Raw genomic sequence first — 25,762 nt, 5'->3', positions numbered from 1 at the left:
AGCACTGATATTGACGTCAACTCGATTCCAGTGGGACAAAACACGTTTTCTACGTCCCCGCCAAAAAAATTTCAAGGAGACTGGTTCGATTTCTTGCAAAATAGGATAAAATTCGCTGCACTTCAAAGGTGAAACACTATTGCTATGCGCAAAATATGAAACGTCTCCATGGCCCATCGCTCCAAAGCAACCTCGCAAGGCCATGCCATAATACAACAATTGGTAGGTAACTGAGTGCGGATCGGGTGATATGGGAAGAAGATTAATGAAAAATTAGTGAGCTTTCTCATTTTTCTGTAAGACGGTGCTCATTCGGCGTTTCAATGTAATTTTTGCATTTCGGGGATTCCGGAAATTTTTGTTTGCCAGCCGCTTCACACTCCAAAAAAAGCAAGTGCCTCACCTTCCCACAGACGCTCGTTCGTTGCCTTGGCGTTTCCAGCCATATTCCACAAAGCGGGCTGTAAAAAAAACGCACTGAGACTTTTTGAGTTTTTTTTTTTTTTTTGGAGAATCGAAAAAAAAACCCTACTAACCTTCTCGGATAATCCTCTTCCTTGAAGCCATTTAATTTTATTTCCTTTCAGCAGCTTATCTTGAAACTTGCGCTTGTTTTTTTTGTAATTAAACCCTATTTTATGGAATCCACGTATAAAGAAAGGTGTGTTTATAGTGTTTTCATACAACAGTACCGTTGCCATGGTCAACTGATGATATAAACTGAAACGTAGATTGCGCTATTTCGAGCTTACTTTGAGTGACCAGAGCGAGGCAGAACATCATGGTCATTGGACTCCCATCATAGACACAAAATCATTCCGAGAAGCTTGCTTTTATGGTGAGTGGAACTGGCTGCTGTATGTCACCATTTTGAAATTCGCCACCCTTTTGTAACATTTTAAAACTTCAGGTATTCCTGATGAACTGGGCCTTCGTGCGACAGCTTGGAAAGTGCTCTTGGGTTATTTACCACCTGACAAACGCATGTGGCATACCATTCTTTTGAAACAGAGATTAAATTATTATGTGAGGCATTCTTTTTCTTTTCTTTTATGGAGATTCAGCTTCTATGGAGAACAGAATATTAACGATCGTCATGCATTGCAGAATTGGGTCAAAGATCTATTAGAAGAACCAGGAGATGAGTTACCGACGAGCGATCACGTAGGATTATTTCATGGACGAGATCGGAATTATGATGATGCTAAAACAATGCAATATTTTTCTCTTGTTGTTGCTTCATGTGGGAACGAATCGCTTTTTTTTCCGCTTTTTTGATATAGCCGTTGAATGCCGAACCGGGGTCGAAATGGGCCACTTACTTCCAGGATAACACGATACTAGAACAGATAGACAAAGATGTGCGACGCACTCTTCCGGACATTGCATTTTTCCAACTACATGTTCCCAACAATCCTCTTAATCCTCTGTCGCCACCGCCTTGGGCAGAGACGGAAGAGACCACAGTTGAAGTTGAAGCGATACCCGAGTCGCCGTTGGAAAAACCGCAGAATCCTCGTAGGTTTTCATTTGGTCGAATGACCCGTCCACGTTCATCTTCCAGTGCATCTCGAAAATCAAACAAAGCAGCCACTACTACCTCCACCAACAACAATACCCGATCACGATCCAATTCCAAAAGTTCGGTGCGATCCTTTTCATCTGGTGTGCTGGAAACCGATCGAATATCATCCCCTCGCAATATCGTGCGTAAACTTTCATCGGCTTTCATCAAATCATCTCCCAATCCTACGAAAAAGCGATTACTGGATACATATGAACACGATTCGCCCATTTGTCCCTATATATTTAGTCGACGTTCCTTGTTTCGTCGCATCGCCCACTTGAATCATGAATCTAATCGACAGTCAGCCGTCGACGAACGAACCGTCACCCCTGGTTCCGCCATGTATGTGCAAGATTATCACTGGGAAGCCATTGAACGCATTCTTTTCATCTATGCCAAGTTGAATCCTGGTGTGGGTTATGTGCAAGGAATGAATGAACTGTTGGCTCCCATATATTACGTTTTTGCCAAAGATCCTCACATGGAAACGCAAGCTCACGCTGAAGCCGATGCTTTTTTTGTTTTTACAACACTCATGTCGGATGTGCGTGACCATTTCGTTCGGTCCCTGGATCATGATGCAAGTACCGGTATCAATGCTTCCATGCTCCGTATGAGTCAGCGACTAGCATGGTACGATCGATCGTTGTGGCGCGAGTTGCAACGAAAAGACATCAAAGAACAGTTCTATGCCTTTCGGTGGATCACCGTTCTCTGTTCGCAAGAGTGGGATTTGCCAGATGTGATTCGCTTGTGGGACTCGCTGTTGGCGGACCGAGGTATGCAAGAGAACTCGGAAGACATGCGTTTTGAATTTCTCTTGGATTTCTCCGTGGCCATGGTTACGTACGTATTTTGAATGAGGATGAACAAAAGTGAATTGTTGTTGAATGTTAGAGATTGACTATTTTTTATATTTGCAGTTGCGTTCGACAAGCGCTTTTGAATGGCGATTTTGCGGAAAATGTGCGATTGTTGCAGAATTATCCCATTGATGACATCCAAGTAGTGCTGAACACCGCGTATGCGATCCGCGATATGCGCTTAAAGACGATTGCTTCCGGACAAATTGTTCCGGGTGTGAATGATCAACGATGCAGTGGTGTCTTCAACAGTGACTGGAGCGATACTTCGTCCATGTCTTCCGTTGGTTCCAACAATCGCCTGCAGCGTTTGCGCGATTCTACCGAACATGCTCGCGCCAGTTTTGACTCTTTCCGACGCGAATCCAAAGAATCGATGGATGAACTATTCAAGAAAGGGTTAGCCATTGCACGTCATCCTGATCGGACCGATGCCTTGAAGCGCGCTAGCATGGGTGACATCCCCAAAGGGTTTTCGCAGAGGCTGGGATTCCTGACGACTAAAATGAGACGATCCGGATCCTATAATGGGGCTTCCACCCATCAACGGCAAAACAGTCAAAATAGCCAATCATCTCAATCACAGGAAACCAAAAGTTGGCTGCTGGCCAGTCAACCGAATAACGCCCAAGGCTGGACCCCGGCTATTCACCGCAACATGTCCATTTCGTCAAAACACTCTCAAGATTCGACTTCTACTTCCCGATCCAGTTTACTAGGCCGTTTTTCCAACATGATGATTTCCAATACCGCTGTCTCACCTTTCCAACGGCATCAGGATACCCCGGCGGAACCCCCGCTTCGAGAAGAAGACGATGAAAAACGAATCTTTGCCAAAGCACAATCTGCACATGATGAAGCTCTGAATCGGAACTCGCAGACCTATCGGGGCTATGTTTGAGATGATCTCCTTTTGCAGATGAATACAAGGTGAAGGGTCGTTACCACGGGCCTATGAAATGCTTGAAGCATGAGTCTTGTGACAGGATCTTTGGCCTTGGCTTCCCAAGAGATGCGGTGCCCTTTGATCAACCCATGTTCATGTCTATTCCATCTTTGTTCATCTTATAAATAGTGCCTTTTTTGTTCAAATACTCTCTTTTTTTTTGTTTATTAGTTTTTTAAAATAATTATAGTAATAATCTATAAAAATGGAAGAACGTTTATACCATGGTCAACTACAAGGACGCCGATATCTTGCTTGGTAAACATCATGGCATCGTATTTACGGAACTTGACATGATTGAGGCTAAGAAAGAAGCCGTTCAGGAAGCTTAAACTTCCGTCATCAAGTAGCTGCCATGCCCATTTCGAACAAAGAGAGGATAACGCTATTGTTTGCAATAACGGACATTTTGATATCGAAATCGCTGTTGCCTTGTCAACTTGACATCTACAGGCCACCCTTCTTGCGTTGTCATGTCCCAACTCTTTCACTAACCAGATATTGGCTCAGATTGCTTTAGGGACGCAGCCTGATCAATGGTTCTGTTGGCGTCCACGTGTTGCCCAAAAAGTTGGATGAAAAATCCACTTGCGCCCAATGAGCAAGCCTGGGGTCGCGCTTTTCTACGCTTTCTGCTGTTCGATTTAATTACTTGTCCCCTCCAGTACTTATGTTAAATAAATGCATTGCAACCCTTATTGCATTGCCATTCTGGAGGTAGTCTTCCTCGGGTGTTTCCCCTATTCATTGTAATATAGTGTTATTACTTCAAAATTTTATCCTTTTCCCTTTTCTGTTCAACAAGCCATGGATCAATAAAAAAATCACACAGCCTTTCGCGGCAAGCAGAGGTGCTTCAAGGCAACAATGGGTCACCCGTATTGTATCTTTATTATGGTATGTTTGATCTGGAATGATCTAATTTTTATTGCTTGCCTACTTTGTATTGAAGGAATGTGGAAAGTCTAACGATTGATTTGTATTCGAATGATTGTTGTGCTTGCTGTTGTTCATCAAGGAGCTGAATTGGTTGCATCTGTTTTGCTTTCATTTGGATGAGTGTGCGTTTCGCGTGAACGGGAACGGGAACGCGAATGTGAACGACGATGACGTTTGCTTTTACGGTCGCGACTACGGTGACCACGGTGGTGACGAGAGCGAGCAGATCGATCATCCTCTTGGTCCCGCCTTCTATCCCGGCCACGCTCTCGGCCACGCTCTTTGCTACGTTCGCGACTACGATCGCGGCTACGATCGCGATTTCGACGGCTGGAGCTTTTACGGCTGCCATGCTTGGATGGTGATTCTGACCGATCCCGATGATCTCGCCGACTGCGATGGGAACGATGATCGCGTCGATCGTGATGGTCTCTGTCAGATCGCTTCTTTGATCCCTGATCATCACTGCGACGATGATGGCGTCTTTGATCTTGTTCACGGTCTTCTTTAGGCTCATTTTCTTCACGCGACTTTTGCACTTGATCGTCGACGTCGACCTCTTCTACCGGATGTGGCAAAGTATCTTTTTGCATGCTCGTATTTGGAACGTTTAGTGGTACTTCTTTCTGTTCTTTTTCTTTTTCTCTTTCGGTGATCGTTTTCTTTCTCGTTTCTTTTTCTGGCGAGGTAGCATCTTTCTTTCTGTCAGACCGGTCTTCGTCTCTTCGACTGGAACGATTTCTCTTTTCTAATGATCGACTAGTTCCGTGATCGGATAGACTATCACGGCGATCTCGTCTTCGACGGTCTGAGCGTCCATGTCGATGTGAAGACCGCTTGTCTCGTGTCGTGTTGCGGCGTGATGGTGATCGTGACCGTGATCGTCTAGAAGAATGGAAAGATGAGCGGGAACGAGACCGAATAGGTGAGCGAGAGCGAGGACCGTGACGAGAACGTGAACGAGAGCGAAGGGGGGAAGGGGAACGAGAACGAGAGCGTGATCGAGATTCATATTTCCTTTTCTTTTTTCGATGGCGGGAAGATTTGGACCGACTGTCATCATTGCTGTCACTTTCAGCACCACTTTTGGAATGACTTGATCGTTTCTTCTTTTCCTTGAGACTATCCTCTTGTAATTCTTGGGTTGGCACATCCAATATTTCCCAACTGTCTCTTCTTTCTTTTTTCGGCTTGCTGGTATTTTTGAGAGCACATAAAAGTGCTTTGGCGTTTTCATGATTTGGATCCAAACGCAACACGCGCTCGAGATGTTCGGTGGCTTCTGCCGCTCGGCTTTGCCGCAGCAGTCTAATCAATTTGCCATCAGCAACCTCGTACATATCTACACTCAACAACGCAACTGTATTACCGCTTTCCTCTTCCCTCTTCGTATCTTCTCTCCTTTTCCATCTTTTGTCCCAAACCTCCCCCTCCCCCCCCAAAAAAAAAGTAAAACCAAGATGAACGTACCCTTCCGCTACTCGATACCACCCTTCCGCATATTTCGGATCCATATCAAGGGCGCGTTTGTAATACTCCATGGCCTCTTTGATCTTATTGTGTTCCATATGCTTGACACCATCAGCAACCCTAGAAAACGGATAACGGGAAGATATCCCGACCACATTAGTATCCCATATTGAACGAGTCATTCGTTGCCTTTCTTCTCGAGAAAATACGCACGCATCCTTGGCATAATTTCGGTTTTGCACGTCTCGTAATTCTAAATAGTTTTCCAAGGGTTGTCGATTCTCTTCAGCATTCACGCCTCGATCTTGCAAAGCGACATTCAATGTGGCTTCGCTTATTAAGCTCGGCTGAGTGGCCGTTCTGGAATGTACGTTGAAAAGGCTGGCGAGCCGTAACCACTGATGAGGGTAATTTAACATGGCTTCGTCGTTGATATTAGCGTGCCATGCTGTCTGCGACGCTAAGCTTAGAGAACTCGGTCGCTCAAAAGCAAATGGTTCTATTTGTTCCGGGGGGTTATCTTGATTCTCTACTGGTCTTCTTTCTGACCGTGACGGTTGAGGCTTCGTTTTGGCGTCTTGTCGTGCTTTTCGCTCTCGTTTACGTCGTTCCAAATCGGCTATGGCTTCTTTATGTAATCGGTATAATACCTTTTGAAATTCATCCTGCTGCGCAAATGCCTCTAGTTTGTTTTCAAACTGGGCATTACTCTCGGCTGCTGCGAGAAATACATTCTCTTTCGAAGGTGCGTCGTCATCTTGGCTGGCGGATCGAACTTTTCGATAGAAATAATGACGTGAAGGCGATTCGGTGGATGCGTTGTCTTGATTTAGTTTGCTTTTAATAGTCCAAGTACGATACTTTGCTTCGTCTTCCACCTGCGCTTCCATGGCTAATGGATGTCGTACGGAAGGATACCAAGATAGATGGTTCCAGGTGACTGCAATTTTTTTATTCTGCGTAATTTTCAAGAAAAAATAAAAATATCGTGAAATCCTGTGGATTCATTCCCAATCTTTGACGTGCGTTTGTAGACACAAACAAGCAGTGGCAGCACTACCATGTAAGTTGATCGTGTATGCTGATCGTGTATGCTAATATTTCAATGCGATATTACTCTCAAAGTAAAGACTATTGTTGTCATACAGCTTATGAAGAACGGTGGATCAATTTTTCGAACGGTGCTTTATTTGCCATGGTTGCCAGTTGTACTCTTTTCGCCAATGCATAATCTAAGATCCTGTAGCCGATGATATAATGACTCTGTGTATTTTTACGAATTAGTCTACCAGTTAATGCTTCTTTGCATCTCAAATATTGCGATACGTTTATCCATCCACGATATATCTTTACTCCTTGACATGTATTTACAAGTTATCACTTATCACAACATGGCCCATGCTGGTGACTGGAGCGCTTACACACTTTCAGGGAACATAATGGGCAGCTTTTGTTCGCAGTGCAATGTTTCATGATCCCGCGGAGTGCTTGTGGATGGCTGATTCAACAACATGTCACCCTGACTCCCGGTACAACCACATCTTTGTATCACACCGTAACCTGGCTTACCAGTCCCTTCATATCCTTAATTTCTTCATGTATAGCGAGCAACCGCTGTAGTAGAATCGATTTGCCAAGAAAATAGTCAAGTTTCTGTATATTTTGTAGCCTGTATTTAATTTTTGTTCTGTTCCATGGTGTATCAAATTGTCTAGTGATGGGCATCGTGGGACTCCTACAATGATAACAATGGTAATAAGTTAGATTTCTATAGTTTTTTTGTTATCATTATTATAAGGGCTTACCGTGAACATGGGTGGAGGTGTGTTGCGTTCCCATTTGGTACCTTCGGGACCGAGAGCCACTAGAGAAAAGATTACGGTGAGTTTTCCTTGAGGCATTGAAAGCAGAAAGGTAGCAAAGATTTTTACATTTGTAGGGATCGGGATGTGCCCAGGCTTCAAGTTCTTGTTCGGTCTTTTTAATGAGAGCTTGGAGCTCCTTGGTGCTGGTGACATGCTTATTGCGTTCGAATTGAGCTCGAATGTCTAACGCCTTCTGGCGCCAAACATCACGTTGAATGTACCAGTCCAACGAAAGCTTCAATGAGCGCTTGTAGAGAGATTGTACATGCAAACGATGAGCGTTCTTGAATGTCGTAGAGGCGGCAGCAGAGGACATGGTGGTTATGTATGTGTATCTTCCACTTCCTACGGTGAGCGCGAATTTTTTATTATTTGGTGAAGGCCGGGTCCTAAAAAAACTTGGGCGGCTGAATATTGCGTCATCAGCTCGAAATCCATTTTTGGAGATCGGTTCCTGAAATGGCCAACTGCTCCAAAATCACCGCACAGACAACTGCCATCCATGGTTGCAAATAGACCTTTGATCATTTCTTTTCAACTACGAAGTATCTGACCATTTCGCTCAGTAGCACCAAATAAGCTTTCTGACAGACGATGAATCCACACAGCAAGGCTCTATCACCGAGATTCCAAAGAGTGCAAATGGCCACCGGTGTCAAAAGCTCAGCTGGTTTTTAGATTATGCTTTTGGGAGCCAGAGAAATAAGTATCCTTCCGATGGACCTGTGTCGGACGATGTCCAACCTGCTAGAACACTCTTCAGTGATACATGGATAATAAGGCAACGTTAAGAAATCAAAAACTTCAATAATGCATCACTGTTTTTCGTCTGCAAGCAGATGATAGAGACCAACATAAGATAAACAGTTGATTTAATCAATGGTATGGGGGATATCGGGACGGTGGAGAGTGATGCCATCATAGCAGTCGATTGCAAGTGAGGATGAAGTGGCTGAAAAGACGGATAATGGAAAAGATAAATAGGCTTTTCCGTTAGTGACCATAAAATTCGTCGCTTTGTGTGTCCAAATAAAGGGTGCCGTCATCTGAAAATGAATCGTCGCTAGGTTCGGTTGGAGGAGATGGTGGTATGGCCTGCATAGCCGGAGGTATTGTGTCCTCAGCATCTACCATGATGTCTTCCGCTTCATCCATCGCCAGGCGATGGTATGCGTGGGCTGAATCGTGTCCACTGTCTATTTCTGATTGCGAATGAATCATATCGGTTCTGTCGCTTTCATACGCGAGAATGCGAAGATCAGTCGACACTTCGACAGAATGAGCACACTCTTCTGCGTACTTTTCTTCTTGGCTGTTGAGATCGCTGAGTAGGTCTCGGATGGATCCTTTCTCACTGTGCCATGCGCCGGGTGTGGCCGTAGGAGCAAGTGTGGGATAATACTCGGAGGTTGCTAAATGCATGCAAGTTTGCACATAAAAAAAAAAAAAAAAATACGCAAACTCTGGGTGCAAACGGCAAAAAACCAAATACGCCATGCAGAAGAAGAACACCGTGACTGGTTTTTTAAGGTAGAGTTCAAGCGTCCGCGCGTCCATTTCAACCCCGCTCCCGTAAATGACAACTCGCGCTGGAAAGCCATCTTGATTGACACGCATCATGAGCGCCGCGAACATGGATGCGGATGAAGAAGTATACGAAGTCCAAGCGCTGTTAAATCATCGTATGTCCAAGTTGAAGCCGGTATAAGTGCACAGTGCAAAAGAGAGATTAGCTGCGAACGAAAGCATGTTGAGTTTTTTCCCTTTTTTGATCTACAGGGTATCGTGGAATATCTCATCAAGTGGGAAAATTATGACGAATCGTGGAATACCTGGGAGAGAGAATACAACATGTATGCACTTGAATTAACAGTAACACCGAAAAATGGTATATGTTGATAGCGCGTGAGGCTCATGTTATGTTGACTTTAGCTTTTCAGAGGACTTGATCGATAAGTATTGGAAGAAGCAGCGAGAGACACGATCCGATTTCATTGCGCGTCATACCCCTGGAACATCAAACGACGATAAAGGTTCAGATCGGTCTAAACGGAAAGACGCAAAAAAAAAGAAAAGCAATCGACGAGAAAAGGCAACGCAGAGCGAAAACGCCAAGGCACAGACTGAAGAAAAAAAAGCAAAACGTATACCACAGGAAAAAGCGTCTCGTGGTGATACAAAGAGGAAGACAAGAAGCCAAGTACGGACCAACGATGATGTTACTCAGGCCATTCAGGTCAAAGTGAAAGACGATCGTACACAGGCCTCAACACCCGAGTATCAGATCGAACTTCCGATGGACACACCACCGCTGAATCTGTCATGGAAAGACGCCAAATCCGTGAATCATGTTTATGCAGACGCAGACGGCGTTTTATTCGCCAAAGTGGCATGGTAAGTGGTGCACCTTATCATCAAGATGTGAAAACAGCGTAACACAAGAACAACGGCAGGTCGAACGGAACAAGTACGTTTATTCCCACCAAGATCCTCCGCCACTACTGCCCTGTTCTTGTAAGTAAACGCTCCCCATCTCACTTCTTTTCCTTCCTTCTCATTTGTGACATACCGTCCCGTTGAACGTTGAACAAGAGATGGCTAACTATTATTCACAGCTTTTGCGCTTTTATGAAAATCTGTTAAGTTTTTCCACTGACTAGAAACTCGCCATTACTTTACAGCCCATCATTCCATCCACCCGGCTCCGACACATTATCTATAGCCATTATTTTACAACCCATCATTCCATCCACCCGGCTCCGACACGTTATCTAGCGCCGTTATCAAACCCGCCAACCCATTCTCCACGGTTAAACCATTCCACAATAACAGGTTCTTATTGTCCTTATACTTTACGCTTTTTTATTGTTATTATTATTATTATGACAAGCCATTCATACGCCTGTGAAAGGAAAAAGGGAAGAATGAGTGGCGACGTTATTTTTCGCTGTCTATTTTTTTCAACTTACATTTTGTATGCGGACATAACACTGGCAACGAATGCTTCTAAATGAAAAATGTCTTTTCTTCCCACTCGCAATCGATGCTCCTATACATTATCAAATGCCTATTTAACCCACATACCTCACATGAAAAAAAGAAAGTGATGACTTACGTGAAAAGCTGCTTTTTCAATGATGATCTTTTTGAAATCGTTATCGACTGCGTCCGCCAACTCAAAAGCCAAATTCTAACATTGCATGAGCACAAAATGAAGCTTTTGAATTGTCTTGGATATATTATGACATTTTTACCTTGATGATGAGGCTAGATTGAATGCAATGGGAGATAAGATCGTACAAATGTGTTCGGACGGCAAGTAATCTAAAATTTATATAGTCAATCATAGGAAGAGACACCTTTTTACCAATTGTTATCGGTCCATACCTCGCAGGCGATTGTTCCTCCAAAATCATTTTTGCAATCTTGTTGATCGCTACTTCCCAATCCAATTTTTCCGGTCGCTGAACATCGGCCAGATCTGGACTATGGGTGGCAAAAGTGTTTAGGCTCAGGGTCGACCAAGGAAAAATGGGTGACTTACTGTCGTACGGCTGTGCTTTCGAGAGACAACAGGGCGGCTCGTAAGTTGCACTGCGTGTCTTGAGCGATATTCTGAGCGAGAGTTTTGTTGAGCGGGAAGCCTTCCTTTTTCGCGACCAGTTGTAAAGCTTCGGTGACCTACACAGTGTACAGTTTGAGTCGTCTGTTAGTGCGCGATCGGGGCTGGTTCAGACCGTTCATTCAACGTACCTCTTCAATATCAGGACGAGCTACCCGCACGAGTAAACAACGGGATCGAACAGGGGCAATAATTTTACTCAAGCTGTTACAGCACAGAATTAAACGCATATTGGATGTATATTTTTCCATGGTACGACGCAGTGCTGCCTGGGCTTCTCGTGTGAGTTCGTCGGCCTGATCGATGACCACCACTAACGAGTGTGTGAGGCGACAAAAATTGGTAAACTTTAATAACGAAAGCCACACTTACCTTTGAATGGATGCCTTGCGTTGGCGTCAATTTGCTGTGTTTGTGCTATGCCTTTGATTACGTCCTGTACAATCACACGATCGTACATGCCGAGATCACTGAATGAGTATAAAGGAAATAAAACGATGTGTGAGTTCATTTGATTCAACCATTTGAGCCATAGTTTTCCTTTTTCTTTTTGATCTTTACCTAGGATTTAATTCAACGTGGAAATTGCTGGAGACGACGGTAAAGATCATTTTACGATTGGAGCTTGTGATGAATTGACGTTGATCGATTTTGAGCTGTCAAGGACGGTGAGAGGGATAATTCACAAATGACAAGTCGTGATTCTTTCTGGTCTTACTTTCTCAACGGCAGGTCCATATATTTCTCTAAGCACGGCGGCAAGGCGTGTTTTCTTTCCGGCACCAGAAGGTCCGTAGAACAGCATGTGTGGAAAGTTTTCACTAGCAGCCTGTTGCCCGTTTTTCCAGTCAGTTCACAGACACGCACATGCAAGTACACTGTCAATATACTTGCCAGTCGCTTCAAATGCAAAGACAGATCGTCATGATATGTCAATTGATCCAGTGTAGTTGGTTTATATTTGTCAGCCCACAAACTCATAATGATTTACAAGGTAAAAAGACTCGGAATGGGAGCACGCATACGCGAAAACATTAGGCGCGCAACGCGTGTGGTCATTTTCCAACTCCGTCAGTGACCAGCTTTCTTTGGTCCCCACCGTTCTCGCTGATACCGGTAGTAACGGCGAATTCGTTTCCGGTTATATTGAGCAACACTAAAAAAGACTTTAGTTTGGCATAGGATGAACCTTTTTAAAAAATAACAGTCGTAAATCAACAATTTTAATAAGAAGGCAGCAAAGAATAAATAAAAAAAGGGGGGAGTAGAGAAGAAAGAAAAAGAAATATATGCAGTAAATTGAATGGGCTTTTTTTGTGAGTGGGAACCTTGATAATTCGGGCGATATTTTAAAGTAAAGTCACCTTTGATATCAGCGTTACCATTGGGCTTCATGTCGCTGCTAAAATCCATAAGGTGGGCCAAACGATGAATTCTATGGGTATGGTCCAGCACTAATCGGTAGTTCGTTTTCGCATTGAATGGTGTTTCCTTGACTAGAAACAAAAAGAAAAAATGGTGAGTAACATGCATTGTCAATGTATTGTTTATCAGCCAAAAGTTGCAGGGCACTTACAAGTTGAGGGTCGGAACCTTGTGATGCATAAAAAATACCGTCAAATTTCTGTTGCGCCTGAGAACCATCGTCCACGTTGCAGTTGTGCACCACCGCGTGGTTCGCCAATAGGAAGAGGGCCCGGTCTTTGGCGGGGATCGAGGCGTCCGTCGAATCGAGAGTAATGCCCACGTATGGGTCGTTGCTTCGACCACAGCGCACAGCGTTAATCTGCTGTAGTTCCTCCAAGGTGAGCTGTTTGGCTATCAGGTCACGGAAGTAGGGATCCGTCTTTTTGTTATACGTGTGGCCGTTGACGTAGCTCGCCAAAGTGTCCTTGTCCATCTTGAGAACCTTTTTGATGTCGTCCTGGGTTTGCCCATACAGCTCAAATACGCGCACCATCATGGCCACCAGCTCGCGGTCAAAACACCTGGACAATCGCTTCCTTGGCTTCGGTATTTACTTGGACAACTGGTTCGGCGATTACTTCAGTGGTTGGTTCGGCCTTTATTTCGGCCTTGATTTCAGAGGTGATATCAGCAATAAGCAAACTTCTGCGACGCGCAGTCGGGGAGCGGTTCTTCCACATGCCCCTCAACACTACCGGCGTCGCGGGCATCACATGAGAGTAGTCGCTTTCAGAACTCGTGCTCAAACTGGGTGACGGCATCGCCATTGATTAGGGGCGTCTTTGCGATGTCAACATCAAAGGTGGGGGGCGCGGACGCACAAATGGTCCTGTAGAACTCGAGGCGCCTCCAGTCGATGGACCCGCTTCCGATGACTCGACAGAACTCGCCATTGCCTTGCGCTGTACAACGAGATCATCAGTAACAAAACTCACTGCCCCCCGGACATCACAAGAAATCTACCTTTTGGCGATCAATGTATATTTCTTGTAATACGCGCGATAAAGACTCGCGTTCCACCTTGAACCGGTACTCCACAGGGAGACGACGAACCACCGCAGGGGCTGGGCGATACTTGTATGGAATGGAAAGGAGGCTCAACACGTTAGTCAGTGCACTGCAAGGCATAAGGGTGATTCGGAAGCAGAATCTCATATTCATGCCGTATTTGTTTACATGGGCTTCCGTGTGTCCTATGGAAAATTTGATGCTCGACGAACGGGCCAGGGCAATCACTCCAGTCGCGAGGTCCTGGTAAATGGATATAATGATGACTTGTATGTATAAGCGCTGGGCTTCTTTCATGTCGTTGTTGCGGGTTGCGCATTCCATTTCGTCTTCATCTGCTTCAATGGGTCCTTCGCCTTCCACTCGAACGACATGCCTATCCGAGTCGATCAACCCAGCCAGGATATTTTCGCGAACCGAAATCGGCTCGGTCTCGAACCATGTTTCTAATTTTTTTGAGCCTTTGGCTCCCATGCCAAGGGCTTTGATCAACTCGCGGAACCTGTTTGGCCGCCGGATATACACTCTTCCGCCAAGTGTGCCGACTTGACTCGGTGTTTGCCTGGCACCAGCAGCAGTAACTCCTAATTTTCCGCAAACGTCTTGGATCCGTTGTATTTCGTCGACATCGTTTATGTTCACTGCAATATCAGTACTTCCGGTCGTTCCGTCCCCGAGCCAGAGGCCGAACAACCAAGCAACATCGTTGATTTCGCTGACAGGCAACCCCACTCGCTTGAGGAGCCGCTCGAATCGTCTGTTCTGGATAAGGACGGGGCCAGCCAGCTGGAAGTACTTTGTCGAATTAATCCATCGACATACGGATAATGCCGGACTTCCAGCTCCCATGTCATGGGTTGCGATCCATCGTCGCGTGAAATTCATCCGCAGCAGGTTTCGCTGCTGCATCCGAGCCGTACGTAGAAAAGAAGAACGCCTTCTTCACCCAACCCAACATGGGTATCTTTTCTCCATCGGCTCCCTTTCCAGCGCCCATTGCGATATACTTTACCTGATAAAAGCACCGGTCGTACCGTCTACCCGTCCCACGCTCCACTCCGGGCTTCTTGTCGAATGTAACTTTTTTTAGACGTTGGTGCGTGACCAAATGAAGCAGATGGTGTGAGTTACAAATATACGTGATGAGTCCCAGTCGTTCGATCGGTCGGTTCTTCAGGTTTTGGCGCGATTCCCGTACTTCAAACATTAGATCTTCTCCTCGTTGAACAGCCGTCACAGTACGTGACTTGGAGTTACCAAGGAAAGCGCCCAGCTTCTCCACCAAAATGTTGTTACTTGGGATAGTTCGTCTATCGCAAAGGCACGGCCCGAAAGGTTGCTTTGTTTGTTGACAGAGAGAGTTTGATTTCTTTAAATTTCCAGACTGAGTTAGCGTGTTGTACTTGACTTCTGCTCTTCCGTAACTGGTCACTTATTTGACAACGTACCATAAACTTCGCTTAAACCAAAAGAGGTGTACATTTATTGTTCGGAATGATGATCAAATTTATACTGGTAAAAAATTCAATTGCCGCCAATGATTCAATCAACACGCATAAGCGTGTGACCCGTCGCCATTTTCCAATTCTGTCATTGACCACTTTTATTTGATTCCCACCCTTGATGTATTTACGCAGACGTTCTTGTTCAACTTTGAGCCATAAATGGATGAGAAGGTTCAAATTCTCGCGACACACAGTATAACAGGTCATTGACATCACGGCGAATTCGTTTACGATTATAATGAGCGACACTAGAAAAAGAGTTTACCATGGGATAGATGGACCTTGTTTAAAATAACAGTCGCAAATCAACCTTTTTTAATAATCAGGCAGCAAATAATAAAGAGAAAAAGGGGGAACAGAGATGAAAGAAAAAAGAAACTTTTTGGAAACATATACAGTAAATTTAAATGAGCTTTTTTTTTTTGGTGAGTGGGAACCTTGAGGATTCGGGTGATTACTTTTTACGCAAAGACATCTTCGATATCAGCGTCACCACTGGGCTCCATGTCGCTGCTAAAGTTCATAAAGTGAGCTGAACGATGTGATTCGTGATAGAATTCTTTGGGAACGTCCAGCACCAATCGGTAGTTCATGTTCGCATTGAATTGTGCACCCATGACTAGAACAAAGAAAAATAAAAAGGGAAGTTAGCATGCGTTATCAATGAATTGTTTGTTTGTTCAGCTCAAGTCGCAAGGACACTTACAGTTATAGTTCCAAATTTCAGAGGGGACCATGAAGAAACCGAGGAATCGATCGGATAAAAGGATTTGCACCTTTTCGGCATGGGTGGGGAGGTAACCTTGAGGATTGTTGCCAGTGTCCATGTTGTTCTTACCCCATTCGAAACCACCGGGGGTGAGTTTGTATGCGGTAAGGGAGCATGAACCGGGAGTAAATGAACAAGTCATGGTAATGGTCTTTTCGCCATCCCACGATTTGTTGTTGGCCAATAATTTGGCATGCGTGGTAACATCTTGAGGAGACATGTTCATCAATTCCTGAGGTTGCGTGTGCAACCAACCAAGGGGTTCCAGATCGGCCAAGTATTCGTGTTCAGGCAAGTGACTCGGCAAATGCACGGTTTGGTGAGTACCCCACTGAGGAGGAATCACCACACATCGGATTTCCTTGACATTCGGTGCATCTGGAGGACTGACACCATACATCAAACCGGCCACCTGGGTACGCAGATCGGCAATGGTGATGAATCGCTTCAACACATTCTTTGGTAATACGTAGGTATACGTGTTCTCCTTGATATCGTCCGAGTTGACGTAGATGTGATTCGTACGCAGATGCAAGTTGGTGGCTGAAATGGCTCGAATGCGCCATTCGGTCTTTGAAGAGAACGTGGCTGTTTCGTAGTTACTGGTAGTGGTCACAATCATTTCATCACCGTGAATGTTGCGTGTCTTTGTGGTTACGGCCGTCAACTGCGATTGCTCCTTGGTCTGCTTCTCAATCTCGGCAATCTGCTGTCGCTGCAGCGAGGGAGCCTGGATCTCCATACCAAGAATGATATCACGGATTTCCGATTGGGTCAACGACGCCACGTTCACGTTGTTCTTCTTGCCGTAATCTGCCAAGATAAGATCCTTCAGCTGCACTTCCACCTTGGCCCATTCTTCGTCGGACAATGTCGGCCAAATGTGATGTGCCTCCGTGATCGTATTTCTGTCCGGTCGCAGAATCATCTTGGTCTTGTCATTATTTACATGCAATGCACGCAAAATCAACACCAAACGCGAAAACGCCGTGTACGAGGAGAAGCTGCGCAGCCAGTCGTCATACAAGTTGAACAAGACCTGTTACAACAAAAACACAGAAGTTAGCTCACCGACAGCGCAATGATCCAAAGAAAATATGTCATGAAGCTTACCATCTGGGGTTCAGTGGCCTTGAGAATAAGATCACCAAACTTTTCGATTTTGAGACACGCTTGGAAGGGAAGCTGAAGTTCACTGCCCTTGATGACAATATTGGGGAAATCCAAACAATGGACCTCAAGAGGATCCAACATACCCTTACGGGTCACAATAATCTGTTTCGGCTGTTCTTCCACGGGAAGTGATCGAATCAACGCCGCCACTTCTTCGGCCGTCTTCCACTTGGCAAGCTGACCAAGACGCTTCTGACCAGCCCACACCGATGTATGAATAATCTTCAGGAACAGTTGACCCGTTCGCGGATTGAAAATAAAGATCGCACCGTTGATCGGTTTGGTCGTCAAATTGCCTTCGAATGTCTTGTGGATGGTCACACGGTACACGTTGGTATCATCCACAAACCAGATAATCTGGTTACTGAACAACTCGCCATAATTCGTGGATGACAAGTAGGGTTCCGTCGGTTCCGAACTGTATAACTGCAACGCCTTGCGAATACGTTCACGCAACACGTACAATGCAGGGTTTGCCTTCATAATCTTGGCCATCATCTGCTGCACCAATGGCTTCATACCAGGAATCCAGTTACCGTACGCCGAATACAAGTTATACGCCAAATCGATACCAATCATCAGACCCGTCGGCGAAGGATAAATACTCATATTGTCCGTCGTGTAATCCAAGAATTTGGCACGTGTGTATCGCTCAATATCGTGCGAATCAAAGTCACCCCATCGCAGTTGGATATCTAGCCAGTACTTGGTCGTCGTAGGACCGTCCATCACATCCTTGGGATCGTTCAACAGCGAAGGGCGCGACACTGGCCATTTATAGGCCGCAAACAACAGAATGTCACTGGCGGAGGAGTTCATCTGAAAAGATAAAAAACCAAAAGTGAAGAGTGAGTACGGAGTATGAATTGAAACAATTGCCTAAATAAGGAAATAAAATTTCACCTTGTACGACTTGCGGGGATGAATGGTCTCCTTCTGCACCGTCTCAATCTGAAGCGCTTCCAATTCTCTATCAAATACTTGACAGCAATCCATTGTAATCGCCTCGTGCAGCTTTTGCCACAAATGGGCGCGGAAGATTTGAATCAACGAAATCTTGAGCGTCGGAATCTTGCCGTGCATGAAAATACCCGTCAAATCCAGTTGCACCTGGAAACCAACATAAACGTTGGATCTCTACAAATCGTTAAAGAAGTATGTTAGATCATCGTTTGAACATATAGAAAGCAGTTATAAATTGAAACTCCGATGCTAACATTCACAGTGGGGGACCACCATAGTGTGAATCGTCTGTTTGGAATCTGATTGAGACCGGAACGTTGAGCGTTGGTGAGTTTCTTGTACTTCATGGATTCTTCGAAACCGGAAGCCTTTTCCCAGAAAAGACCTAACCAAGAGGTGAAATAGGTGGCTTTGAAAAGGGTGTGTTCCAAGATGCCTTCGACGCCACCGAGGGCCTGGATCATATCGGTACGGTAATTGTTGAGATTCCAGAGTTTACCGTCGTGGCGCGAATGGGTCCAGTAGAATGGATTGTTCTTGAGGATTTGGTACTGCTTGAAATCGGTACGTACACGCCAGCCCTTGTCATAGGCGAGAGTATGGCGATCTTTCTGGAACAAGGTGTTAATACGGGGAATACCTCTATCCCAAGAATCTTCGAGATCTTCCAAAGTAAGACGACGATTTTGGGCATTGGCTTCCTGACGCTTGAGGGCATATTCTGCCCAGACACGCTGGGAGTCAACGAATTCCGATTCCCAGGATTGGATGTAGCGGTAAAGATTGGGAATGAGTTGGTCTTCATCGTGGGACATACCCGATCGGAAATGGGTGATGCCGGTTTCTGTTTGTTGAGACCATCGCAGGTCGGACTGCGGGATGAGGATGTGACCCATGGAAAGCATACCGAGACCACCGAGTTCTTTGGGACAGTTATGACCGATGAGGAAATCGCCGTGACAGAACAAAGGAGACTGTCCATCGGCAACTTGGAAACCGTAGTACTTGTCAACGCATTCAGGTTCAGCTTGAACTTGGAAGCGTCTGAAATGCGGCTCAGAGCGGGCCGACTGAGCAATTTGGTTCTTTGAAAGCACGCAAGGGACAAAATGGATATCACCACTGAAACGCACAGAACCGCGCAGATCGGTGTCACCGGGAACTTGTTGTTGGGTAGTGGTAGTGTAAAGACCAAGGGAACGTCCGATATCGTAGGCAAGGCGCAAGATTGATTTGTGGTGGGTAATCGATTGCGACAGCATATAGCCGGTTTCACTTGCAGAACCATTAGTGTCCAAAAGACCAGCCAAGAGAGAACGACGGACATCCGCAGATTCTTGCACAAAGAGTTCTCGAGCTTCATCAGAGACGCACTTGTCTTGCAACAATCCAAGCTTGGACAAGATGAAGAACAGAGGGTTGTCGGAAGATGACTCGCAATTCAGGACGTTGGTCAGACCCATCTTTTTGCCAATGGCTTCGACTCGCTCCTCCAGTCCAGATTGATCTTTGGCGCCGTTGCCGAGCCACACACCAATGATATAAGCGCATTCAGCGGAGGTGAGTCCAGCATAAGGACGATTGGTTGATTGATGCGCCTCCTTGACAAGTTTTTCCAGGCCACCATGGGTAGCAGCAATGGGCCACTGTTCGATAGGACCAGAGTAACGCATTTCACAGTCGATAGGTTGACGTCCAGTAACCTTCATATGTTCCGCGTAACGAATGAAATCTTTCACCCTGACGGTCCATTCAGAAGCGTGCTGTGCCTCTTCTACTTCATAGGGTCGCTCCATCTGGAGTTCTTCGTCATATTTCACTTGGTAACATTGGCCAGCCGAAGGCAAGCGCACCACAAGGTAATGGTTTTCGTTACAGAGGAAGCCTGGTTCAAACAAAATGTCTTCCTCCTCTCCAGATGGCTTGACACGGTACAATGGAGCAGTTCCCGAAACAGTGGAAGCCACTGTTCTTGCCTGACCATCGCTGCCTAGAACAAGATCGCCAGCTTTAATGTCTTCAATCAACCGGGTGGAACCGTCCGCCAGACGCACAGGCATTCCTGCGCCATAGCAGTAAAACACAACCGGAGGAAATCTTGAAGGCATCTTTGAGTTGAGACCAATCTTGATACGTGTTTGAATCTTGTTTTCACATTTCACAAGGAGATCGAGGAGCTCACGGGTGTGGACGACGGCTTCACGGTAGTAAGTCATAAGACCGATGAGGGCCGTGTTGTATTTGTTTGCAATCTTGCTAAAGGTGGTACTGCCGGAAGACATGAGGATCTGACGGATGCGGTTGTGGAAGCGATCCATGGATTCCTGATCTACGCGAAGGTAGGCTTGGGCGGTACGCTCCTTGGTTTGTTCGTTGATGAGATTCCACACGCCGTCCTTGAGAGTGAATTCTTCGTTGAGGGTACGAATCTTGGGGAGAATGCGTACTTCAAAGCCGGACATGGCGAAGAGAAGATTTGGGTTATCTTTGGAGTAAACACTGACGAAGCTGTCTTCCCATTCAATCGTAGTAAGGGAACGGGGAAGACGATTTTTGATATCCCAAAAGACGGCGCGACCAAGATTGACGTCGTGCTTCATGAGACGCATGCGGCAATCACGGGGCCAGCATTTCTTGTTGTTGTAGCCGACAATGTTTTCAAAGTTGGGATCGGGATGCTCGGTGAGGTAACGTTGAATGAGATCACGGGCTTCATCGGCGGTGAAGCGGAAGAAGATGTGGATCTTGTCAATGTAGCGTGAGTAGAGACGAATGGGATGACGTGTCTCCGTGGCAACATCGCGATACTGCAAAAAGTCGTTGGGAAGTTGAGGAGGGCCGGCCATTTCACTGGCGCGATGAAGACCGAGGACGAGAAGATCGAGAACAAGGCCATAGTACTGGAAGATGAAGGACGCGAATTGCAGACCACGAATGAGACCGTAAGCGTTGACGTGATTCATGTCCTTGTAGTTGAGAACGACGTTATTTTTGGCGGTAGCGTAATCGGCAAGATTGTGATCGAGGATGAGACGCAAAAGACGACCGAGCAAGGTGAGATCGATCTTTTCGTAGACGCGGCTAAAGTTGGTTTCCATCATGACGTTGCATTGGCCTTCGGAAGTATCCCAGACATCGACGAGGTTGTTAATTCCCTGACACCATTTATAGACGAGTAATGGCGGGGGTTCCGAATCGGAAGGTTTGATCCACGCAGGGAAGAGATGACGTTTATCGGCTTCGTACCAGAGATACTGGTCAAGGTAAGCGTCGGTGATCTTTTCAAGGGGTTCAATATCGTAGACAGGAACGAGATGGGAGTAGAGATCCATGAATTCGATGCCGACTTCCTTGAACGCACGCTGAGTGAGCAAGAGACGTTTGATACGGGACAGGGCTTCATGAGGGTTATCGTAGGCTTGTTCGATAAGACCGAGTTCTTCACGCTGGCTCTGATTGAGACGACCTTGGACACTGTAAGCTTCACGCAAACGTTCCAAGGCAAGGATGAGCAACTTGGTGTCATGTTTGTAAGAAAGAGGGGGGAAGGGAATAGGCGAGAATTTACGCGATTCCAACCAGTGAACGGTGGATGTGTAAATGGCGACAGCCTCTTCAGGGGTGATGTAAGGACCATCCTTCATGTAATTATGCTGACGTTCTTGTTCGGCTTTGAGCCATAAACGGGTGAGACGACCCAAATTCTTGCGACACACGGTTTTATCGACGGTAGCACCACGACGAATACGTTCACGGTTATAATGAGCAACGCTTGTCCACCAATCGGCCTTGGCCTTGATGTAACGCAGAATCATATTCTCAATGGGCGTGGGCAATCCAGGCACCTTCCAAGGAATATTAGCCTTCCATGCTACAGAGTTTCGAGAAAAAAAATTGAGATGTTAATCATAAATGTCAGTGATTGAGCGGTCAATCATTGGGGCGTACCTCTCCATGCTTCTGACAAATGTTGCAGAATGGTTCTTGATTTATTGCCCTTGATACCCTCCGGCATGGCGTCGGTAATATCGTGAAGCACAGCTGCACGAAGTTCAAGATCGTAATGCGAATCAACACGCTGTTTTGTCACTGTCTTGGCAATGCCCTTGGAATGACTATATATTCATAAAATCATGAGTACACCATGACATGGAAGTTCGAATAGATCAGCCCAATCGATTACTTACCGTCCTTCGAATTGACGAGCCAACAGATTTCCAAGCCATCGCTCAAGCAAGGGAACAATACCACGCATAAAGAAAAGCCACACTCTCCATCCAGGCGCCCAGAAACCAACACCTGGACCCTTGCCAACAGGACCCGTATTGAAACGATAGTCTAAACAGTTTGAGGGGAGAAAAAAAAGTTTAGTTCACATACTCATAACTACCGAGTCCATTGTTCCGCCTCATCCATCCTCCATGAGTTTCGAGAAATTCATGATCCGAGACGCGGCTGAGGAGCATTAAAATACTTACAGATAAGATGCTTGAGATCTTTGGTCATACGAATTTGACGCATGAGACGATATTTGTAGCGGTACATGCCGGTAAGCTGACCAACGTGAGCAAAGATATATTGGAGACCATCGGCCAGTTGGAAGGCGTCGACGTTGCCAAGACGATATTGAACGTGGGAGTCAACGACGAGTTTGGTGAGACGGAGGATTTCTCGACATAAGTGGAAAGCGTTACCGAAACGGGATTTCTTACGTTCTTTGGTTGTCAGTGTTTTGACGGGTTTGAGATTAAAGTTATAATCCAAGTGGAGGTAGTTAAGATTCTTTCGGTGAATCAGCAGGTTAAGCATATTGTAACCTTGACGACACACTTGCAAACCAGCTTCAACCCAATCGAGCTGAGTGGTTTGGAAAAACTTGGTGGACTTGAGACTGCGGAAAAGATACTTCTTATTCAGGGCCTTTGGAGGACGATGCTTCAACGCGTTCAACACGTAGCATTTCAACAGTTTTTGGTAAGACACGCGGACCTTGACAGGTTGATTAGGAGGACAGTGTTCGAGATACCAGCCCTTGACGAGAGGAATATCTTGAGCACGACGTGTGTAACCAGAACGCTTGTCATAAGGATGAGGCGCCCAGTAAAGAGCAATGGCATTCGCCGTGTTATCATTGTACAGCTCCTTGTCGTCGAGGAAAGGTTTCACTGTGGTAGGAAGCGTAAAGCTTTGATCTTCTTCATCATCCCCAAAGATGGAATCTTCATGCTGTGTGCCAGCCGCCTCGACGGTGCGCGACGAAATAGGATTGATGATGGGATCGAAATAGAACGCAGGCAAGTCGGGATCTTCAGACCGGACAAATACCACAGTAGGATGATGATACCATGAAACGCGCACACTGCGAGGGAGCGAATTGTACAAAAAGGGGAAGGCGATCTTGTACTCGGTACGAACAGGTTGGCGAATGATGATCTTGTTAATATCGTTAAACTCGTTCCAGTCTTCGTCGCTGGTGTCCAGATCACGATACAAGGGTTCGAACTTGGGACCACCGGGAATGGCCATGCTTAACGCCTTGGCTGTGAAGAAGGAATGCAAATCAAAGAGGTAAAAGTAGTTTTGATCGTTCAAGTCGGTCAACAGCTGATGTGCCAAACGGTAAAGATTGGCCATGATGGGAAGATCCAGGCGCCATTTACGATAAGAAGAACCATTAATGTGTTTGGTGTCTAAAAGAGGTTTGGGATCGTAAAACCAGTCAACGACAGCGGCATCTTCTTCCTCATCCAGTTCCATCTGGATGGCTTCAAGTGGTTCCACATCCATGACGTTGTCACCATAATCCAATGGAGGTTCTTCATCATCGAAAGGAGGGAATCGCATACGCTTAAAATGACGTCGATCACGCTTTTCACGACGCATCATAATCCACATGGTACCCCATTGGGCAATATAGACCGGTTCCACCACCCAAGGAATTTCGTTGACAAAGGTAATCGCACCGGTGATATGATAGAGAACTTCGACTTCACGGACTTGTTCCCACGGCATGGGCATATTTTCAAGAAGCTTCAAAACGGCGTGAGGGACGTATTTCAGAGCTCCCAGATAAATACGCTTGTCGTGTCTGAATTTTTTGGCTGACATGTCACCGTGATCTTTCACGATTTTACGCAAATGCTCAGGGGGCATTTCAGCTTTTTCATGTTCGATGAAACCTAGCGACATGGGCAATATTTAGACATGGGCTGTCATGGGGAATTGAAATTTTGCAAGAGTCAATTAGCATGGTAGATTACGTACCGAATTTACGTTTTTCACCGTAGCGTTTGTTTTGTAACTGCTGCCATTTCCTTGATTTCTCAAGTAGCTTTTGTTCGTGTGTTTTTTCTGGTTGCTGAGGTTGATTTGGTAGCTGCTGATAGTAACCGGCTTCGTAGGCATACTGATCATACTGCTGTTGCGACTGTTCAGAATAAGCAGAAGGCGTGCCTCCAACGGAAACAGGAAATCCTTGATCGTGGCTGGCCATAATGCTAGCTCGATTATCGTCCTATCTTTTGACTGACAACAAGAAATGCTATATCAAAAGTAGAATGTACTCTTGGTGAGGTGAAATAGCACAGGTGAAAGACAGAGATGGAACAATGTCGGGTTGAATTCGTCAGAGAAAGTCGGTAAAAGAAAAAAAAAAAGAAAAAAAAAAAGTGAACAGACGTAATTGCCCACTTGTCGCAGCAGCAACAGTCCCCGAAAAAAGTGTGCGCTTCAAAACAACTCAGAAACTAACAGTGACTGCTTTCTTTCATCCGCCAATCAAGTAGACCTTCGCATTGCCCTGTTCGGTATTTCAACTCTGAGAGGGTGCCCCCAAGTGCTGGAAGTCCCGAACTGACAAGCGCTTGATAAAAAATATGTAGTTGGACAGGAGAGGAATAGAGGATTATATGTGAGTGTATGTGTACGTATTAGACAGATATTCTAAAACAACTTTTATGTCACCACAATTCTTGAAAACTTGGTCATTGAACGATGTCCGCTGCAAGAAAATTCGCAGCTTTTTTGCTTGTGAAGATGAAAAATAAGGGCAAGTCTTTTGGTATAGACATGAATGGCTTTTGAAATAATTGGTACATATGGAATATTATCAAAAAGGTTTCTTGTAATCCGTCAAGGCGTGTTTCGACACAAGTAATGCACAGTGGACAATATATACCGGTATGCGCGGCAAAGGGAAAGCAGATGGGCAGTGAAAGAAAAGCATCATCGATAAGGAGTAAAGTGAGTGACATTACCAAAATTGAAAAATGTAATTCGAAAAAGTAGGTGCAATGCTTAGTTCCGACTTCATCGAAGGATACCGCGAAATGCATGTGATCTTATTACTTATCCGACGGAATAAAAAGTTCCATCATGTTCACATTGCTTCTCTTCAAAAGTTTCAGAGTGAATCGTCTTGTAAAAATAGCGGGAGTAGAAACTAATATCAAAGGGTCTTGAAAATGCCAAGCAATTCGTTACCATGAAAACTGCTTCTGCACGATTCATTATAAGCTGATATTGGGCAAGGCTGATCAACAAAACCGGGGTTAACAAGGATAGGATGGATCAAAAAACTTGCATTCATCTGACCACATTTGATAA

General features: G+C 45.5%; 8 protein-coding genes across 8 annotated transcripts; 2 read left to right on the top strand and 6 right to left on the bottom strand.

Annotated features, from left to right (window-relative positions):
• The first annotated feature begins 205 nt into the window (after positions 1 to 205).
• Positions 206 to 3,611, top strand: BYT42DRAFT_561195 (rab-GTPase-TBC domain-containing protein). The gene is made up of 8 exons (XM_051567336.1): positions 206 to 230; positions 404 to 477; positions 537 to 661; positions 732 to 838; positions 911 to 1,026; positions 1,108 to 1,164; positions 1,284 to 2,413; positions 2,491 to 3,611. Exons 3-8 carry the CDS (start codon positions 639 to 641, stop codon positions 3,329 to 3,331), a joined length of 2,274 nt encoding a protein of 757 aa, XP_051426589.1. The 5' UTR covers positions 206 to 230; positions 404 to 477; positions 537 to 638; the 3' UTR covers positions 3,332 to 3,611.
• Positions 3,612 to 4,227: 616 nt separating this feature from the next.
• Positions 4,228 to 6,711, bottom strand: BYT42DRAFT_561193 (uncharacterized protein). The gene is made up of 3 exons (XM_051567335.1): positions 5,999 to 6,711; positions 5,786 to 5,905; positions 4,228 to 5,623 (listed from the first exon to the last, which is right to left on the bottom strand). The coding sequence occupies exons 1-3, from the start codon at positions 6,673 to 6,675 to the stop codon at positions 4,390 to 4,392; spliced, it is 2,031 nt and encodes a 676-aa protein (XP_051426588.1). The 5' UTR covers positions 6,676 to 6,711; the 3' UTR covers positions 4,228 to 4,389.
• A 785-nt stretch (positions 6,712 to 7,496) lies between these two features.
• BYT42DRAFT_544013 (uncharacterized protein) lies at positions 7,497 to 7,966 on the bottom strand (the record flags this gene model as incomplete). The annotated part of the gene is made up of 3 exons (XM_051565730.1): positions 7,497 to 7,520; positions 7,591 to 7,649; positions 7,717 to 7,966. The coding sequence occupies 3 exons, from the start codon at positions 7,964 to 7,966 to the stop codon at positions 7,497 to 7,499; spliced, it is 333 nt and encodes a 110-aa protein (XP_051426587.1).
• A 1,186-nt stretch (positions 7,967 to 9,152) lies between these two features.
• BYT42DRAFT_642934 (uncharacterized protein) lies at positions 9,153 to 10,434 on the top strand. The gene is made up of 5 exons (XM_051572594.1): positions 9,153 to 9,352; positions 9,430 to 9,503; positions 9,583 to 10,044; positions 10,104 to 10,164; positions 10,266 to 10,434. The coding sequence occupies exons 1-5, from the start codon at positions 9,269 to 9,271 to the stop codon at positions 10,308 to 10,310; spliced, it is 726 nt and encodes a 241-aa protein (XP_051426586.1). The 5' UTR covers positions 9,153 to 9,268; the 3' UTR covers positions 10,311 to 10,434.
• Positions 10,435 to 10,615: 181 nt separating this feature from the next.
• On the bottom strand, positions 10,616 to 12,253 carry BYT42DRAFT_592518 (DNA clamp loader; the record flags this gene model as incomplete). Its single annotated transcript, XM_051570621.1, has 10 exons — positions 10,616 to 10,699; positions 10,766 to 10,840; positions 10,905 to 10,974; positions 11,038 to 11,136; positions 11,195 to 11,331; positions 11,404 to 11,585; positions 11,645 to 11,742; positions 11,834 to 11,928; positions 11,991 to 12,101; positions 12,167 to 12,253. The coding sequence occupies 10 exons, from the start codon at positions 12,251 to 12,253 to the stop codon at positions 10,616 to 10,618; spliced, it is 1,038 nt and encodes a 345-aa protein (XP_051426585.1).
• Positions 12,254 to 12,726: 473 nt separating this feature from the next.
• BYT42DRAFT_611776 (uncharacterized protein) lies at positions 12,727 to 13,449 on the bottom strand (the record flags this gene model as incomplete). Its single annotated transcript, XM_051571550.1, has 3 exons — positions 12,727 to 12,768; positions 12,849 to 13,196; positions 13,261 to 13,449. The coding sequence occupies 3 exons, from the start codon at positions 13,447 to 13,449 to the stop codon at positions 12,727 to 12,729; spliced, it is 579 nt and encodes a 192-aa protein (XP_051426584.1).
• A 12-nt stretch (positions 13,450 to 13,461) lies between these two features.
• BYT42DRAFT_246429 (uncharacterized protein) lies at positions 13,462 to 14,857 on the bottom strand. Its single transcript, XM_051562690.1, has one exon. The coding sequence runs from the start codon at positions 14,654 to 14,656 to the stop codon at positions 13,688 to 13,690; it is 969 nt and encodes a 322-aa protein (XP_051426583.1). The 5' UTR covers positions 14,657 to 14,857; the 3' UTR covers positions 13,462 to 13,687.
• A 595-nt stretch (positions 14,858 to 15,452) lies between these two features.
• Positions 15,453 to 24,825, bottom strand: BYT42DRAFT_511347 (pre-mRNA-processing-splicing factor 8). The gene is made up of 9 exons (XM_051565155.1): positions 24,422 to 24,825; positions 22,636 to 24,336; positions 22,345 to 22,495; positions 22,106 to 22,272; positions 18,412 to 22,028; positions 18,098 to 18,331; positions 17,135 to 18,013; positions 15,959 to 17,060; positions 15,453 to 15,871 (listed from the first exon to the last, which is right to left on the bottom strand). The coding sequence occupies exons 1-9, from the start codon at positions 24,648 to 24,650 to the stop codon at positions 15,714 to 15,716; spliced, it is 8,238 nt and encodes a 2,745-aa protein (XP_051426582.1). The 5' UTR covers positions 24,651 to 24,825; the 3' UTR covers positions 15,453 to 15,713.
• Positions 24,826 to 25,762: the final 937 nt, after the last annotated feature.

Source organism: Radiomyces spectabilis (genome assembly GCF_025331425.1).
Source record: "Radiomyces spectabilis strain NRRL 2753 chromosome Unknown BYT42scaffold_3, whole genome shotgun sequence".
Taxonomy (NCBI): Eukaryota; Fungi; Mucoromycota; class Mucoromycetes; order Mucorales; family Radiomycetaceae; genus Radiomyces; species Radiomyces spectabilis.
The sequence above is the reverse complement of the archived record's forward strand: the minus strand, read 5'-3'. Positions and strand labels throughout refer to the sequence as shown.